Source organism: Chionomys nivalis, chromosome 8 (genome assembly GCF_950005125.1).
Source record: "Chionomys nivalis chromosome 8, mChiNiv1.1, whole genome shotgun sequence".
Taxonomy (NCBI): domain Eukaryota; kingdom Metazoa; phylum Chordata; class Mammalia; order Rodentia; family Cricetidae; genus Chionomys; species Chionomys nivalis.
Genome location: NC_080093.1, coordinates 27,801,941 through 27,820,974, shown reverse-complemented (window position 1 = coordinate 27,820,974; position 19,034 = coordinate 27,801,941). Strand labels below are relative to the sequence as shown.

At 42.5% G+C, this 19,034-nt stretch overlaps 2 protein-coding genes across 3 annotated transcripts in view; one reads left to right on the top strand and one right to left on the bottom strand.

The window, feature by feature from the left end:
* Prkg1 (protein kinase cGMP-dependent 1) overlaps nucleotides 1-19,034 on the bottom strand; it is a 1,098,375-nt gene that overhangs the window by 450,734 nt on the left and 628,607 nt on the right. The gene's annotated exons all lie outside the window — the stretch shown is intronic.
* Cstf2t (cleavage stimulation factor subunit 2 tau variant) lies at nucleotides 13,062-16,681 on the top strand. The gene has a single exon (XM_057777193.1). The coding sequence runs from the start codon at nucleotides 13,134-13,136 to the stop codon at nucleotides 15,075-15,077; it is 1,944 nt and encodes a 647-aa protein (XP_057633176.1). The 5' UTR covers nucleotides 13,062-13,133; the 3' UTR covers nucleotides 15,078-16,681.

Sequence of the window (19,034 nt, the reverse complement as noted above, 5' to 3'; positions counted from 1 at the left end):
CAGGCTTGCAATCTTACGGAGGTTACGGAAGAATTTTCTCAGTTAAGATTTCTTTCCTCTTCCAGTTGGCTGTGATGGTACATCTTTAATTCCAGCACTCCGGAGGCAGAGGAAAGTGGATTGCTTGAGTTTGAGGCCAGCCTGTTCTATATAGCAAGCTCCAGAACAAGCCAGGACAAGTTCCAGGACAAGCCAGGACTACATAGAGAGACTCTGTCTCCAATAAGTAAATAAATAAATAGTAAAACCAAAGAGATTCCCTCTTTCCAGATATGTCTAGCCCATGCTAAGTAGATAAAACAACTCGTGTATCTTCTAAAGTATCAGAACTATTGATCCAACTTTAGGATAAAACAGAAATGGCTCAGTCTCTCTGTGACTACAGGAAAGTGACCTGGCGTGTATGTGTATGTGTGTGTGTGTGTGTGTGTGTGTGTGTGTAGCATGTCCTTTTGATCATTTCTCTTTCATTTCAATCCCTTTCTGTTGTAAATATGCCTTGGTTTTTGGCTTGAGGATGACTGTCTCTCCCATGGTGTATATGTGGGGTCTGTGGCCTCATTTCTCTCCACAGAGAGAAGCATGGCCATCCATACAATGAGTATAATTTAAGTGCAAGAAATGAAAGTAACAGTGAACATTGAACTCTGAGCTTGAAGCAGCTCTTTTCTAAATTCTTGGTAGTAGTTAGGATTATAAACACTAGTTGGTTGTCTTTTTCTTGAGACAGACAGTGAAATCTCTGACCTGCTGACCCTATTCTAATATGCAGGGCACAATTCCTTGTGTTCCATGAGCCCACACCAGCGTGGTGTGGATAATGATTCAGAGTCTACAGAAGAATTTATTGTTTGTCTTTGCAGTTTTAAAGCCATAACAGACAATCCATTGTAATATCCTATTTGTAACTAATGTCTTTTCCAAACATGAGACTTGCCATTGTATGTATTTCTTTTTACTAAACAGTCACATATTTTAACCTATATGCATTTTTTTCATTGGCGTGACAGCTTCAATGGGAAACAGCTTAAATTAATAGCCATCTCTGATCTACTTTTCCCCTCTGTGAAATAATTTACAATTCCTAGGCAGTCTGTTTTGTTAAGTAAGCAGTCAGCAAAGCTTAGGAAAGAACTCATGGCAATGAATTATCTCAGCAAAATAATATACTACCTAAATGGTGTCTATTAAATCACCTATGCGACTGGCAACCGGTTTCACTGCCGTAGTATAAATGACAAGACCAACCTTTGCTAGGGCTTCCCTGTGTTCTCTCATCTGCTCACCGATTTCACAGTTTCTCCCCCTCAGTTTTATGCTACATTTTCTTTTTCTGATAAACAGAGAAGCAGCTGGCAAGGTGAGAAATGTTGGGAAACTTGGATGGTCAGTGAAATTTAATGGATTTTTTCTTGGGGAGAGAACTTCACATTTATTATATAAAAAAAGAAGAAGGAGAAGGAGGAGAAGGAGAAGAAGTAGTTAGGTTTAATTTTTTGTTGTTTTTTTTTCTTCAGAATTTCAGTTTCCTTCAGTGGAACTACCCACATGCATATCCCAGCTCTGTTTCTTACTAACCATGGGCAGATTCCCTCTTTGACTCAGTTTCCTCATCTCTCATGAAGTCCTCAGAGTGGTAGTATGAGGACCAACCAGTTATGGGGACAGCACTTAGCCCGACACATTACATTGCCATGGTAAGAATCATTCAGTTTCATCTCAAGAAGATCCAAGGAAGAAGATTAGCCAGTGTTTAGAGCCTATGTTTACAAAAGACAGTTGTGCAATGAAAATGTTAGATATTGAATTAAAATCCTAATTTTCCAAATATTATTTTGACTAAGCATTAAAACTTTATAATGATTTAATACGTAAATGTTGGTGGGGTTCAGAACGCACCACCCCAAAATACGGCACATTGACACACACACACATACACACACACACACACCAATAATAATAATAAAACAAAAGCAATAAAATCACTTTTACCATTCCCCCAGTGTTCTCCCTTCAAGTAGGTCAAAAAATCAGGGGGTGGGGGAAAGAATAGAGGAGAGAGGAGAGCATTGCTATGTAGTCCTGACTGAATGAACCCTAACTTATTGTGCAGACCAGCCTGGCCTGGTACTTATGGAAACCCTACTTCAGCCTCCAGTGCTGAGTTACAAGCATGCACTACCACCTCCAGCTAGCTTCCTTCTATGTTTCTTTGTTTCCTTTTGTTCTTAAGACATGTTCTTACTGTGCAATAGAGTCCGGTCATGAATTCCCAATCCTGCTGAGTTGAATTAAGAGAGCTCTTAAGTCTTCTGTTCAGGTAGAGGGAAGTGCCAGGCACCATCAGAGTTGCCTTGGCTTCAAGAGGAAGTCATTAGCAACCATCAGGACATGTGGCATGGGACAACTAGGGTGACAGAGAGAAGACACGGTGCTTCATTGAATGATAAAGAAGAGCAGTCCCTTTTCAGCTTCTCGGGAGCTGAAGGCCCTGGATACACGGCAGTTGCATTTCTGTTTTCTGTCTAGCTCTAAGGAAATCACACAAATCACAACCCATTTGGAAACTGTCTGCTCACATCCTGTCTCTCGATGGAATGGGAAGTCCTCACGGGCACAGCTGTTCCTCTGCTACCAACTTGAACCTGCACATTATAAAACCTCAGTGAAAGTTGGAGAGAAAATCAAGTGTAAGCTTCTAGTGAACACTGCGTTTTGGCTCACACTTAAGTTCCCATATCAGAGGCCACAACGTACCGACCTTATACTCAGTGTGTGTGCAGTAACCTTCCACATAGTACGTGTGCTCTGAGTGGTCACGAGTGCTGCAGTGCACTAGTATTCTGAGGGTTTCTCAGTCCCTACTGGAAATGCTTCAAATCATTTTCCTAGGGATGGGAGTACGAGCATTTCCTGCCTTCCCCCTCCCATCTCCACCTTCCCATCTGCACACACCTGCTCTCAGGAGGATTCCTTGGAACCTGGCCTCTTTTTAAAAGCCTTGCTGGTGACAATGAAGGGCGACAATTACCCAGTCCTGGAACCTGAGGGCAAAGGCAGATCGAGGGTGGCTAAATAGGCAGGGAGATTTTGCACTTTTGTTCTCATCCTCCCTGCATGCTGGACCCCTCAGGGCCTTGGGCTGACACATGCAGCTCCATTTTCAGGACTAACAAAAGACCAAGCCCAGGAAGAATAGGTCACTTGCCTTTTCAGCTTTCCCTGAAGGGATTTGTTTTGTTTCTAGAACCTGGGGGGAATTGGCCAACACCTGGAAGCCAAGGAGAAGTTCTTCATTGTCCTGCCAGGTGAGAAAGTAGGCACAGCTATTTCAACCTAAATGTCACCAGACTGGGCCCAAGATGATGATAATAGAGTCACTGTCACTGTTTATTGTTGGGTCATTAACTGCCAAGAATAGAGTTATCAGTCTTTTCATATGAAAGATGCAAGCGTGTGGGGATTTTAAATATATATTTAACTTCAATAAAGGCATACAGTGTGTGTTTTCTGAAGCTCATGTATTACATTTGCTGTATATGGGTGCTTTGCCTTCATGTATGGAGTTATAGATATTCTTCAACAACAATTATTTTTGGAAATCAGGGTCCACGCAGATTCGGCCTTTACCAGTGCTACTGCACCAATAATCAAATTCACTGAAAATCTGTATTTGACAAAAGGTGCCGCTCTAAACCCCAGCTCCTGCCCTGCACCGCTCTATGACCCCACAGATAAGGGATATTAACACCCTTATTGTGTTGGTTGATCTCTCCTGCAGCAATACAGTTGTGACAGAGTCCCACTTCACACCCCCACCACCAGACATATCTCCCTTGCCATACTGAACTAATGGGAAGACATCAAAAAAAGTTTGGCACTTAAGTTGTCACCCCACAGAACTGGAAACAGCAATGGAGAAAGGAGAGAAAACAGAGATCTGGATCTTCTATGTAGGATAACCAGTAAAAATGTGCAAGGAAATGAGCATGTGTCCAACACACACATCCATATTCACACACAAATACACATACATGCATATTCACATATACAAACACACATCCATACACATACTAGTATGCACACGTATACACATAGTCATACACACACAAACATACCCACATACACATAGGGACTGGGGGCTGGGAGATGGACCAGAGCGTCACAGAAGACAGAAAACCCCTGTTCTTTTTTCTTCTTTTGGAGATATCAACGTTATTGCCTGCGATACACTTATTTGTGAGCTCCCCATTGACAGTTGAAGACCTAATGTCTATTGTGACTATATCTCATGTTAGGGCTTAGCGATAACTAAGGTTAAAATGCAGCCAGAAGCACCGAGATCTGATCCAATCTGATGTAAGGACCTATAAGGCAGAGTTTCTAGAGCTCTCTCTACCCAGAAGAAAAGTCAGGTGAGGACGCAGCGTGAGGGAAGCTTCAGGAGAAAGCAAGGCTGCTGGCATTTGGATATTATGCAAGAAAATAGCCGGGCGGTGGTGGCACATGCCTTTAATCCCAGCACTCGGGAGGCAGAGGCAGGCGGATCTCTGTGAGTTCGAGGCCAGCCTGGTCTACAAAGGGAGTTCCAGGACAGGCTCCAAAGCTACAGAGAAACCCTGTCTCGAAAAAACAAAAACAAAAACAAAAACAAAAACAAAAAAAAAAAAAAAGAAAATACATTTCTGTTCTTTAAGCAACCCAGTTTGTGGTCTTTTGTCACAGCATCCCTACCAGACTGATACATTGTCTCTGCATTATGACAGGTCATTAGATAGAATTAGTGTGGCTCCTTTGTGTCACTGCAGGGGAGTACTAGCTATGACATTCCCAGAAACACTACAATTTCTAACACTCGGGAGTTTAGGGTAATTTGACAAATTTGAACTGGCACTCCTCAAGTCTTGTATTTTGGGGGAGCATTCAACTGTGATAAGGAGTCCAAAATACATTCTGCTCCACTGCTGTTGTGTTGGTGATGTTTTTAATTCTGAACCCCAACCAAGTGGTTCAGAAAGCCCACTTTCCTATAACTTAGGGGTCAAGATAATTCCTTCTTAGGCTCACCCTGCCTCAGAAGAGAACTGTAGTTCAGACATTTCTTGAAGTTGGGTATTTGACTATTCTGATCACAGAAAATAATAAAATTTAAAAAGATCCATGAATAATTCCTCTTAAATAAGTTATCTTTATTCAACTGCAAATGTGGAACTTGAACTTTTCCATTTTTATGAGCCGACTTGCTCTCTCTGTGTTCTCTCAGGGGACAGCTCGGAGCAATACTAGGAAGTGCTGCTTCTTGTCCAGTTAGTTCTCCCTTCCAATGATTGAACACCTGGGCTTGTCTGGCAGCGTCTACTCAAACAGAGCCCTCTTAATGACAGTTTGAACATGGCCCCGCACTTCAAATAGGTTCTAGAACAAAGCAAAGTTGGAGGAGTCTGCGCACTTCATCCATTGGCAAAGTACACACAAGTCCATTTAATAAAAATGACTAAATGGAATTGCAGCTAACCAAATATTTGAAGAGAACAGACCATGCTTACTAAAAGAACCTCACAAACACCAATATGATTAGTAAAACTCACTTAAGTGTCCTATGAACTATGCTCAGTTACAAATGAGCATGTTAGAACAGCAAATGGCAGTGATGCACCTTAAAGTTGTCTGTACAGATGTTTAAAATAATACAATCTGCCGGGCAGTGGTGACACATGCCTTTAATCCCAGCACTCGGGAGGCAGAGGTCAGCCTGGTCTGCAGGGCTAGTTCCAGAACAGCTAGGGCTGTTACACAGCGAAACCCTATCTTGAAAAACCAAAAATAAAATAAAATAAAATAACCTATCCACAGACCATTAGTTCATCAAATCCAGTCCTTTCAGTGATAAAAATAATGTACATCTCAAAACAGCATTAGAAAAGGTAAGGCTTATACCTCTTGCCACTTAAAATTCTTCTTTGTATACTACTGTTACATTATACTGCAGATTAATACAATATGAGAAATGACAAACGTTCTGCATTCTACACAACAATCCAACACAGGTAATAGCATTCTATTTTGAAAGATGTCAAAGTGGAAGTAACGAGGGGTGATCTTTTACAAGATCACACAAATTCCTGTCAACCCAAGTCTAAGATTACAGTCTGAAGTCAAACCCCCTTCATGCTACCTGTGAACACTGTTGCATGGCACAGACTTTAGATCTAGATGCAGTATAAATGATGCCAGTAAGTTGGCAGTTGATTCTGGTCCAAGCCCCTGCTTTCCTTACGCCTCATTTCCTGAACCCATCAATAGAATGGTGCTGGACTACATACACATTTGACTCCATTTAACTTGTAGCTGTGCTCAGAGCCCTACATTTATGTAATATTTTTCTTGCCTACAAAAATTAACCATAAGTGAATGGAATTTATTGTTTACTTTCCTCTATGGTCTTTTCATATTAAATGTATTGCAAATGGCGGGGGGATATCTCTCAGGGCAGTTTAACTTGGGGCCTGAGAAATCCAGGCTCTGTTACAGAAATGAATTCATTAGCTATGTGTCTGCATACTTCTAAAAAGCTTTGTGTGAGCTTTTGTGTTGGCCCTATCAATTGAAAAAATAAAACATTTTTCCCACCTGATTCAGTCTTTAGACTTGGAGCCCATCTGTTGCCATAGCACTGACTGTCATGTCAAAACTACAATTAGAAACACTCAGAGGTAATCAGGAAAAAGACCAATGGAGGCTGTGCCCAGGCCTCAGTAACCCATGACTACTAGACTAATTGAGCAATAGAAGCTTAATTACAAGAGACCTGGTCTCACGCTGTAGCCTTGCCTCTTACTGTGTGTGCCTGAACCATTTGTTGAGTAGAATGATAATTTTCAAGCTTGATTATTTTTAATTTAAGTGGCATGTGTAAACCTGTTGCCTGTGATAGTTAGACACACTCATTAACGTCTCTGTGCCTAATTCTAATTATCTGTCAGTCAAGACTCTGTGACTACCTAACTCAAAGATACCTCTGATACATGGCCACTAATACTGCTGCTTTTAGTAGGAAAGACTTTGAGGTGAACACTGAAGAACAAGAATTTATAGCTGGGTGTTGGTGGCACATGCCTTTAATCCCAACACTTGGGAGGCGGAGGCAGAGGCAGGCGGATCTCTGTGAGTTTGAGGCCAGCCTGGTCTACAAGAGCTAGTTCCAGGACAGGCTCTAAAGCTACAGAGAAACCCTGACTCGAAAAACCAAAAAGAAAAAAAAAAAAAGAACTTAAAGTGGTGGATTGGGAAGTGGGAAAAGATGTATCATGAATAGAGGGGCAGTATGGGAAGAAACCAGGGGGTAGAAACGTACAGACTACCAGGCAGTGGTGATGCATGCCTTTAATCTCAAGCACTGGGAAGGCAGAGGCAAGCAGATCTCTGTGAGTTCGAGGCCAGCCTGGTCTAACAAGAGCGAGTTCTAGGACAGGCTTCAAAACTACAGAGAAATCCTGTCTCAAAAAAAACCAAAAAAAAGAAAAAAGAAAAGGAAGAAAGAAAGAAAGAAAGAAAGAAAGAAAGAAAGAAAGAAAGAAAGAAAGAAAGAAAGAAAGAAAGAAACGTACAGACTGCATAAGATAAAAAATGAAGTGTGTGGGTCAGCCAGAGAGAAGTACACAAAGTGATGAGGGATGCGTGGTAAAAATGAAGCAGAGAATGTTAAATGTAGGAAGTCAGATGCCACCCTTGGGTGAAAGGACTGAAAAGGCAGCTGAGCTGGAAAGCCGGAGACTGTGATGTGAGGGACTGGTGTTCCTGAGCCTCTGCTATTAGTGTATGTTCATCTGCACAAGAGGAAAAGAAGAAGCCTGCTGACTTTACCGTCACGGCTGTTTTCACGACTTAATTCTCAGAAATTTTATGGCCTGTCCCATCACACAATCACCATCCATATGAGCTTACTTCTAGATCATAAAAATACAAAGTCTCAATTTCATATCTTCGTCAATTGTAGCTGCTGCCTGATAGCTTCAGTTTTATTTATCTACAATAGATTGTGAACCATCTCTCAATATCACTTCTACCAGGAATTTAGATTTTTCTAGATTGCTTTATTCCATTTCTAGATACTTCATCCTGTATCCAGTTCTTTAAAATAGTATCCTGGAACAATTATCATTGACCTAGGAATAAAATAAAGACCCTTTACAACTTGAACTGTGTTATTTGTTTATTTATTTATTTATTTTGGGGTTTTCGAGATAGGGTTTCTCTGTAGCTTTTGGAGCCTGTCCTGGAACTAGCTCTTGTAGACCAGGCTGGCCTCGAACTCACAGAGATCTGCCTGCCTCTGCCTCTTGAGTGCTGGGATTAAAGGTGTGTGCCACCACTGCCCGGCAACTGTGTTATTTAATTTCATTTGTTTCTTTCTAATTTAAATGGTTTGTTAACTCTCGAAGTCTAAAGACACTTTGAATCATCCATTCAACAAATGAAATGATGGGAACTCCATGGCTTAGTTTCACCCTAAGGGTTGAGGGTCCACTGGCGGAAACAAAACCAAGCACCTTGTCTGTCCATGCGCGTCACCCTACAGTCTATTTCTGTATGGGATGATTGTCTCCTTGGAGTGGAGTAGCACTCCGACCACGCCTGCATTAAAATTACCCTTAGGTATCAGAAACGAATGTATTTTTGTATTTCTGATATGAGAGATATGGAAAACTTTTGTTTTTGAGGTGTTTATTTACTGCTGGTTCTGATGCAACAGTACACAAAACTCACACAGAGAAATTGTTCTAACACGTTGGTTTTCACACTGCTGTGCTGGCAGTCCTGGTAAGGCATTTATGGAATGAGATATATGAGGCAGATGGCCAATCAATAAAAGACCTACGCATTTCCTTGAGTTATTTTGTAGATGCAAATCACAATTCTACTAAAAGGCAAAAGAATTACTATCAGTAAGAAGTTCCAGATAAAGGAATTATTTTTAACCTACAGGAAGGGAGAGGGACTAGGGAAGTTTTTCTAGAGTGCTTTGGTTATTCTTTGAGAGACCAAGACTAATAATAATAATAAAGTCCCTGGGGCTAGAAGTGATATAACAATTTAATGGTAGGGCTTGAGGTACTCACGTCTAGTCTCAGGATGAAGGGTAAAAGTGCCTGGAACTATACAAAATATCTTAAAAATATGTCTAGAATTTATCTACTTGATCTATAATGAATCCTTTTTTAAAAATTTATTTATTTATTTATTTATTTATTTATTTATTTATTTATGGGTCTCACTGTGTAGTCATGACTATTCTGGAACCAGATATTTAGAGCAGGCTGTCCTGGAAGTGTCTCAAGTGCTGGGATTAAAGGTGTGAGCCAGTATGCCCTGTTTATGGTGAGTCTTTCACTTAATATTTTAATATCATTTATAAAGACTATAGTTTTTACAATTTTATGTAGCATTTAATTTCTGAAAATAGTTAAAAACCATCTGGGGAGAGAGGTCTTCCATGTATCCCAGGTTGGCCTGTCACTCATTAGATAGCCTCTGCTATCCTGGAATCCACAGTGAGGCTCAGCCTGTCTTTGGCCCCCAAGTGCTGGTAATTCCAGACTGCTGTAAATATCACAATTTCCAAATCTGTCAGGGACTTGGGTGATTTTTGTTGGTCAATCCTATTTATTGAAAATGCCTATGTTTTAGTGGTGTCTATTTTTTTAGTATGACTGATAGATGGATGTCCAGAGCAATTTCCGAGTAGAAGTTAAAAACCATTTTTGTTTTGTTTTTCAAAACAGGATTTCTCTGTAGCCCATGCGGAACTCACTCTGTAGACTAGTCTGGCCTTGAACTCACAGAGAGCCTGTTTCTGCCCCCAGAGTGCTGGAATTAAAGGTGTGTGCCACTAAAACCTGGCTATAAACCAATAGTCTTTAAACAGTGAAAATGTGAAGGACAATCCCATAGGCCTCAGATGTTTTGTTTGATTGATGTGTTTTTCTTTTTAAAATCTGGCAGGTAAAAACAAGGCATGCGGGGCTTGCTGTAAATCCTAGCATACAGGGGCATACAGGAAGACCGCAAATTTGAGAACAGTTTGAACTACATCCACAGTGAATTTCAGGCCAACCTGGGCTGAAAAAGAGTTCTGCATCAAGACAAAACAAACAGATAAACCAAAAAAAAAAAAACAAAACAAAAAAAAAAAACCCACAAAACCCTAGTTTTTGTACTCTTGATATCTTTGTTTGGTTGGTTGATTTTTTTGTTTTTGTTTTTGTGTTGTTTTTTTTTTTTTTTACAAGACAGGGTTTCTCTGTAGCTTTGCAGCCTGTCCTGGAACTAGCTCTTGTAGACCAGGCCTGCCTCTGCCTCCCTAATGCTGGGATTAAAGGCGTGCGCCACCACCGCCCGGCAATATCTTGATTTATTGAATAAACTGATAACCGAAAATAACAAAGTAGGCTGCCAGGCAGGGATCTCTGTGAGATCAAAATCAGCATGGTCCACAGAGCGAGCTACCAGACAGACAGACAGACAGACAGGGCGGTTCGGTTACACAGAGAAACCCAGTCTCGAAAACCAAAAAGACACCCCCCCCCGAAAAAAATCCCACCACCACCACCAAAACCAAACCACTCAGGTTGATCAGCAGTGGAACATGACTTTAATTCTAGCACTCTCCGGAGGTGGAGGAAGGTGGCAAGCGGATCTGTGTGGGTCTGAGGCCAGCCTGATCCTCAGAATAACCTCTAGGACAGCCAGGACTACACGGAGACTATGATTCAAAATTAAAGAAAAAAATTTTAAAAAGGCCACAACTACCTAAATGTGTAAAAGTTAAATAAATCCGATTAACACATAATCTGCAGCCATACTTTTTAGTTGATTGCAATTTAGCATTAAATTTGATTAATATTAGTAAGAATTGAGAGGCATGACCACCTCCCTGTGCACGGAGAAAAACTTAAAAGGATTAACAGTTTCAGTAAGTCATAACGTGGGGGCGGGACGGCAGTTATCAGCGCTTTAGTTTGTCTTTCCGGGCATTAATTTTTTCTTTTTTTTTATTAATTAATTAATTTAATTATTAAAGATTTCTGCCTCTTCTCCGCCACCACCTCCCATTCCCTCCCCCTCCCCCAATCAAGTCTTCCTCCCTCCTCAGCCCAAAGAGCAAGCAGGTTTCTCTGCCCTGTGGGAGGTCCAAGGACCACCCACCTCCATCCAGGTCTATTAAGGTGAGCATCCAAACTACCTGGGCTCCCACAAAGCCATTACGTGCAATAGGATCAAGAACCCATTGCCATTGTTCTTCAGTTCTCAGTAGTCCTCATTGTCCGTTATGTTCAGCGAGACCGGTTTTGTCCCATGCTTTTTCAGACCCCGGCCAGCTGGCCTTGGTGAGTTCCCGATAGAACATCCCCATTGTCTCAGTGTGTGGGTGCACCCCTCGCGGTCCTGAGTTCCTTGCTTGTGCTCACTCTCCTTCTGCTCCTCCTTTGGATCGTGAGACTTCAGTCCAGTGCTCCAATGTTGGTCTCTGTCTCTGTCTTATTTCATCGCCTGATGAAGGTTAATATTCAGGAGGATGCTTATATGTTTTTCTTTGGGTTCACCTTCTTATTTAGCTTCTCTAGAATCACGAATTATAGTCTCAATGTCTGATAGAAGAGAAAGTGGGAAGTACTCTACAACACATGGGCACAGGAGAACACTTCCTACGTATAACCCCAGCAGCACAAACACTAAGGACATCATTGAATAAATGGGACCTCCTGAGACTGAGAAGCTTCTGTAAAGCAAAGGACACCGTCACTAAGACAGAAAGGCAACCCACTGACTGGGAGAAGATCTTCACCAACCCCGCAACTGACAAAGGTCTGATATCCAAAATATATAAAGAACTCAAGAAATTAGACCGTAAAAGGTTAATCAATCCAATTATAAAATGGGGCACTGAGCTGAACAGAGACTTTTCAACAGAAGAAGTTCAAATGGCCAAAAGACACTTAAGATCGTGCTCAACTTCCTTAGCAATCAGGGAAATGCAAATCAAGACAACATTAAGATACCATCTTAACCTGTCAGAATGGCTAAAATCAAAAACACCAATGATAGCCTCTGCTGGAGAGGTTGTGGAGAAAGGGGCACTCTCATCCATTGCTGGTGGGAATGCAAACTTGTGCAACCACTTTGGAAAGCAGTGTGGCGGTTTCTCAGGAAAGTCGGGTTCAGCCTACCTCTCGACCCAGCAATACCACTATTGGGAATATACCCAAGAGATGCCCAAACATACAACAAAAGTATATGCTCAACTATGTTCATAGCAGCATTGTTTGTAATAGCCAGAACCTGGAAACAACCTAGATGTCCTTTAATTTTTTCTTAAAAAAAATGTTTCTTCTTTCTTGGGGCTGGAGAGATGGCTCAGCAGTTAAGAGTACTGGCTGTTCTTCCAGAGGACCCAGGTTCAATTCCCAGCACCCATGTGACAGCTACCAACTATCTGTAACTCCAGTTTCTGGGGATCTGATACCTTCACACCAATCCACATAAAATAAAACTAAATAATTAAAAAAAAATGTTTCTTAAGGTGTTTTAATTTTAAGGGACAAATATCAATATTTTTTAATCTCATGATCCGGAATATAATTTTAAATATTTCAAATATTCTATACTAAACATGCATCAGAAACTAAAACATCAAACTTTACATCAGCTTTCGTTTGGCGGTTTCCCGCTCGTGGAACGCAAAGAAAACCGGAAAGGCCAACGCTGATGCTACCGCTTACCACAGTGAAGTTCGGTCTGCCATTTTTAATGTGGTCAGTTCTAATGTATCCGGTGACGGCAGGAAGAGGGGAGGGCGGGACGCTGAAGAAATTCGACCAATAGAATCACGGAAAGGAAACACGCTGCCTGTAACCAGGCACGAACAGAAGAGCGCGCGACCGGAGGCGGAAAGCGTTAGGCAAACTAGTCCGGTCTCAGGAAGCAGTTTCGGCGGCCTAGCGGAACTATGGACTTATAGCGGAAAGGTTTCTGCCCGGAGTTTGACAACTGCTTCCGTTACACAGCGGAAGTGTGGTTCGCCGAAGGACGACTCTTGGACGAATTTGGCCTCCGCTGCATGCTCGGCCGAAATCATGTCGAGTTTGGCGGTGAGAGACCCAGCCATGGATCGCTCACTGCGTTCGGTGTTCGTGGGGAATATTCCGTACGAGGCGACGGAGGAGCAGCTGAAGGACATTTTCTCGGAGGTTGGTTCAGTTGTCAGTTTCCGTCTCGTGTACGATAGAGAGACAGGAAAGCCCAAGGGGTATGGCTTCTGCGAGTACCAAGACCAGGAGACTGCGCTTAGTGCCATGCGGAACCTCAACGGGCGAGAATTTAGTGGGCGGGCGCTCCGGGTGGACAATGCTGCCAGCGAAAAGAACAAGGAGGAGTTAAAGAGCCTGGGCCCGGCAGCGCCCATCATTGACTCTCCCTACGGGGACCCTATTGATCCAGAAGACGCTCCAGAATCGATTACTAGAGCAGTCGCCAGCCTGCCCCCCGAGCAGATGTTCGAGCTGATGAAGCAGATGAAGCTGTGCGTCCAGAACAGTCACCAGGAAGCTCGAAACATGCTGCTTCAGAACCCACAGCTGGCGTACGCCCTGCTGCAGGCCCAGGTGGTGATGCGAATCATGGATCCAGAGATCGCACTGAAAATCTTGCATCGTAAGATACACGTCACCCCACTGATCCCAGGCAAATCTCAGCCTGGTCCTGGGCCTGTCCCTGGTGGTCCAGGCCCTGGTGGTCCAGGCCCTGGCCCCGTCCCTGGCCCTGCCACTGCCCCTGGGCTCTGCCCGGGACCTAATGTGATGCTGAACCAACAGAATCCTCCAGCCCCTCAACCTCAGCATTTGCCTAGAAGACCTGTGAAGGACATTCCTCCTCTGATGCAGACTTCTATACAGGGAGGAATTCCAGCTCCAGGGCCAATGCCAGCCGCTGTTTCTGGACCTGGACCTGGGTCCTTAACTCCAGGAGGAGCAATGCAGCCACAAGTGGGCATGCCAGTGGTTGGTCCCGTGCCCTTAGAGCGAGGACAGATGCAGATGTCAGATCCGAGACCTCCAATACCTCGTGGACCCATGCCTTCTGCTGGCATACCTCCTCGAGGACTGCTGGGAGATGCCCCAAATGACCCACGCGGAGGGACTTTGCTGTCAGTTACTGGAGAAGTAGTAGAACCCAGAGGTTATATGGGTCCACCCCACCAGGGCCCCCCCATGCACCATGGCCATGACAGCCGTGGCCCTTCCTCGCATGATATGAGAGGAGGACCATTAGCAGCCGATCCTAGAATGCTCATCGGAGAGCCCAGAGGTCCCATGATAGATCAAAGAGGTCTACCTATGGATGGTAGAGGGGCCAGAGAGGCTCGAGGGATGGAGACTCGGCCCATGGAAACTGAGGTCCTGGAACCACGAGGAATGGAAAGAAGAATGGAGACCTGCGCGATGGAAACCAGAGGGATGGAAGCAAGAGGCATGGATGCAAGAGGACTAGAGATGAGGGGCCCTGGCCCTAGTTCCAGAGGCCCGATGACTGGTGGAATCCAGGGGCCTGGTCCTATTAGTATGGGGGCAGGTGGCCCTCAGGGACCTAGACAGGTTCCAAACATTGCAGGAGTGGGAAATCCTGGAGGTGGGATGCAGGGAGCGGGTATACAAGGAGCAGGGATGCAGGGAGCGGGCATGCAAGGAGGAATGCAGGCAGCTGGCATGCAAGGAGGAGGAATGCAGGCAGCTGGCATGCAAGGAGGAGGAATGCAGGGAGCAGGCATGCAAGGAGGAGGGATGCAGGGAGCTGGCATGCAAGGAGGAGGGATGCAGGGAGCAAGTAAGCAAGGTGGAGGCCAGCCTAGCAGTTTTAGCCCTGGGCAAAGTCAGGTAACGCCACAAGATCAAGAAAAAGCAGCTTTGATCATGCAGGTTCTTCAGCTGACTGCAGACCAGATCGCCATGCTGCCTCCCGAGCAAAGGCAGAGTATCTTGATCTTAAAGGAGCAAATCCAGAAATCCACTGGCGCTTCTTGAAAGGTTTCTGATTAGGAAGTACTTAGTTAATACTTGAGTGTTTTCAGTATTGTGTGGCCTGAAAGGGTTACAGGATGCTATCTTCTGTGTTGCCATACTGTGATGATAGGAGGTTTCCCTCTCCCTGGTTAGTCAGATTCCTAGTCTCTGCACTTCCTGTTTTCCTTTTGATTGAGGGTGGGGGTGGAGGGAGTGGGCCTGTTCACTTTGTCACTGTTACCCCACTAGGAACCTGGCAAGGACATCACACCAGATAAGGTGATGCAGGAAGGTGCAGTAATAGTAACGTGTCTGCACTCTGGGCTACATTTTATAAATACTGAATAAGCTGAGAACTACATAACACTGAAAGTGGCCTGTTACAGTATTGATGCACTAAGACAGTTTAAAGACGTTTGGTTGTATATTGAACTGAATGTCAAAATGTGAAGATACACTTTGGTAAACCAAAATACTAATTCTGTTTTGAAGGCAGTAGAGTATGGTGTTAAGGTCAACGTTTTAGTTATTTTGAATTATTTTGAAATGTTAGCGGTAACCGTCTGTGGTAAAATTTGTGACAACGGAACTGTTTTATAGAAGCTCTGTTACCAGAAAACTCAAGATGCTTCATTTTTCTGGCTCTTCCGAATCTGTTCATATCCTTGCCTGGTCCCAGTTGTAGTGATTTTGCAGGATAGTTGTAGTGTCAGCTGAGGCTCAAGTAATTGCTTAATGCATATCTCAAAAAATTCTTAAACCCCAAGTCTGGTTGAATAATTCTGTGACATTATCTAAAAGAATCAGTCAGGTATGGAGTTGAACTTTCTTGAGTAGTGGTTTTATTCGGTAAGCCTCCCAAGTTCTCGATAAGCCACTCTCCATACATAGATGCAATCCATTTGGTTGGCAGGAAGTTAGAAATCTTAGGCTTGACATTTTGACTTGTCTTACAGTCTGATGACTTCCGTAAACTATGTTCCTATTATCATCTTACTAGTACTGAGGCCCAAGTACATGACAACTCTGCTCAGTTAACTTACTATTTTAATTCTTACATAAAGGCCATTTGGTCATATACATTCCTACAAGATACATTTTAAAATAAGGAATGTGGAGTTTATATTTCCTTTAGTGCTACAGTCTTAGTTTTTAGCTTTGAGCGTGTGGCACCTAGACATTGTGTCATAGTTGATGAAAGAAGCACAAGCTCCCACGCGACCAAGTGACCTTCTTCTGTAGGTTAATAAACACCCATCCTCAGAGGAACAGTAGCCTTAGGGAGAGAGCTAACACAAGGGGTTTTCCCCTTGCATAGGTTCTTGCATTTTAAGTGTACAGAGTTTTCATCCCTAGGCTGTTTTCCTACAGTTTAGTTGTTTTGTGCTAGTGTTAAGCTTCCTGTGTTTCCTCTGCCTCCCCTATGCTGGAGTGGATTAGTGTTTGTATCTTTGTGCTAGTACTGGCTGATTACAATTGCTTGTTTCTTTTGAAATTATAGTTCCTGCCAAGAAAAAAAAAATTATAGTTCCTAGCTCCAAACTTCTCACTGACTAGTCTTTGTTATAAGAAAATCTCTGCACTGTTTAATGAAGCATAAATAAAAAGGTTGTATGATTAAGGTATTTTGTATGTTTAATTTCTTTTAATACATTGGGAAGTACCTCCTTTAAGGGATATATACACGTAATGAAAAAAGCAAAATAAGGAAATTGGTGGAAACCCTTTTATTATCCCTTTAGTTGTATATGTGGTTCAACAGCTGGACTACGGGGACTCTGCCACTCCTGTGATCAGCAGCGGCCAGGTGGTCCTGCCCACAGTAGATATAATTGGTGTCTCTCTGTGAATACTCTGTCCAGCAACACCTTTCCGGTTTCTCAAGCAGCGACAGCATTTGTTTTTCTGTGAAGTACCATGGTCACTCTATCCACAGCCCCCGTGTACTACTTCTCATAGACAGCAAACGGGACATGAGAAGTGACTTGTGTGTGCTATAGTTAAAGAAACATGAAAAGATGGGTAAACCGTTCAGTTTTAGTGGAAAAAAATCTTTTCATTAAGAACAAGTTTATCTGGGATAAAACCGGACTCTCTGAACATGGCGGACAATGAGAGCTGACGAGAGGCCAAGGACAATGGCACGGGGTTTTGATCCTACTTCATGTTCTGGCTTTGTGGGAGCCTAGACAGTTTGGATGTTCACCTTCCTAGACCTGGATGGAGGGGGGAGGACCTTGGACTTTCCACAGGGCAGGGAACCCTGACTGCTCTTGGGACTGGAGAGGGAGGAGAAGAGGAGAGGGGGAGGGAAATGGGAGGTGGGGAGGAAGCAGAAATTTTTTTTTAATAAAAAAAAAAAAGAACAAGTTTATCCCCAAGGGACTGAGATTGATCACAAAACAAATGAACTATAACACTTTGCATTAAGATACAAATTGGAAGAAAGTGCCTGTAATCTTCAAAGAGAGGTGGAGGCAGGAGAATAAGGAGTTTGTGGCCATCTTGGGCTCCTTTCATTTCTTTAGGGTTTCTCATTCTCAGGTAGTACATGCTTTATATGGAGATTGAATTTCACTAGTACCTTCCCAATAGCCTTCCTTCCCCATTACTGATAATCATCCATAAGCAAATGGATCTTCCAGGGTTTCTAATTTTGATTATAAGGTATACACTGATGTGGATCTGGCTAAGGTAGGCTAATCTAAGTGAAATTGTATAGATGGCTGGAATTTTGGTGGGAAAGTTTTCCTTTTGATTTTTGTTTTTTGTTTTTTTCTGGTTTTTCCAAGACAAGGTTTCTCTAGCTTTGGTGCCTGTCCTGAAACTAGCTCTTGTAGACCAGGCTGGTCTCGACCTCACAGAGATCCGCCTGCCTCTGCCTCCCAAGTGCTGGGATTAAGGGTGTGCGCCACCACCGCCCCTTGTTTTGTTTTTCTTTTTTTTTTTTTTTCTTTTTGGTTTTTCGAGACAGGGTTTCGTAGCTTTGGAACCTGTCCTGGAACTAGCTCTTGTAGACCAGGAGACTGGCCTCGAACTCACAGAGATCTGCCTCCCAAGTGCTGGGATTAAAGGTGTACACCACCTCCACCTTGCTGGAAAAGCATTTTTTAAAATGTGTGTTAGACAGCTTGCAAAGCTTGCTTTTCCATACTGTGGTGGGACATTGAGAAATCCTGCAGAACCTCATCTCCTATGGTGTGTCAGGTTTTGGACAATTACAGGCAGACACATCCTGAGCCTTCTCACTAAAATGTCTGCTTGGATGTCTCCGGTTGAAGTATGTTTCTCATGGGGTATTTTCAAGAATACAACCAAGGAGATTTATATTGAGGAAATTATTCATATTTTATTAATATAAATTACTATTAGTAAAGCTATATGTCAATAATAAGTACTATTTATATAGTATTAATATACATATATGCTTGTATATGTATATAATACATATATATAATGTAATTTAATGCTTATATAGTTTAGATAATAATAATAATAAGACCTTTTAATGGTTTTATGTGTGTTTATGTATTCAAACAAAAGTTTTTCTTGTTTGAAATTCTTTTTGAGACAGGTCACATTATCAAAAGAAACACACCAGGTATTTAATAAATACTATAATGAGAGTACTCAGCTACCAGATACATAGGAAAATACTACTTTATAAGTGACTTGATTTAAGGTAAATAAAATACACTAAATCTTTGACTAAATAATTTTGTGTGATTCAGTGTGCATAGTATTTATAAACATTTAGAATGAACAATTTGTTTTAAAAAAAGTTGATTTTTTTTTTAAATCTACTAAATTAATGATCTGTCAGCATTGGAAATTGAATGGATAATCTTATAGGCAAAGAGAAGTGAAAACAGTTTCCTCCAAACCATTGTCTCTCTTACTTAATTACTTGTTTTAAATCAGAATTCTGTCTTCCATGAAAAAATATTCTGCAGTAATTCTGCAAAAATGTATGAACCA

Coding starts and splice junctions, on each gene's coding strand:
- Cstf2t (XM_057777193.1), top strand. CDS start 13,134: ATGTCGAGTTTGGCGGTGAGAGACCCAGCCATGGATCGCTCACTGCGT.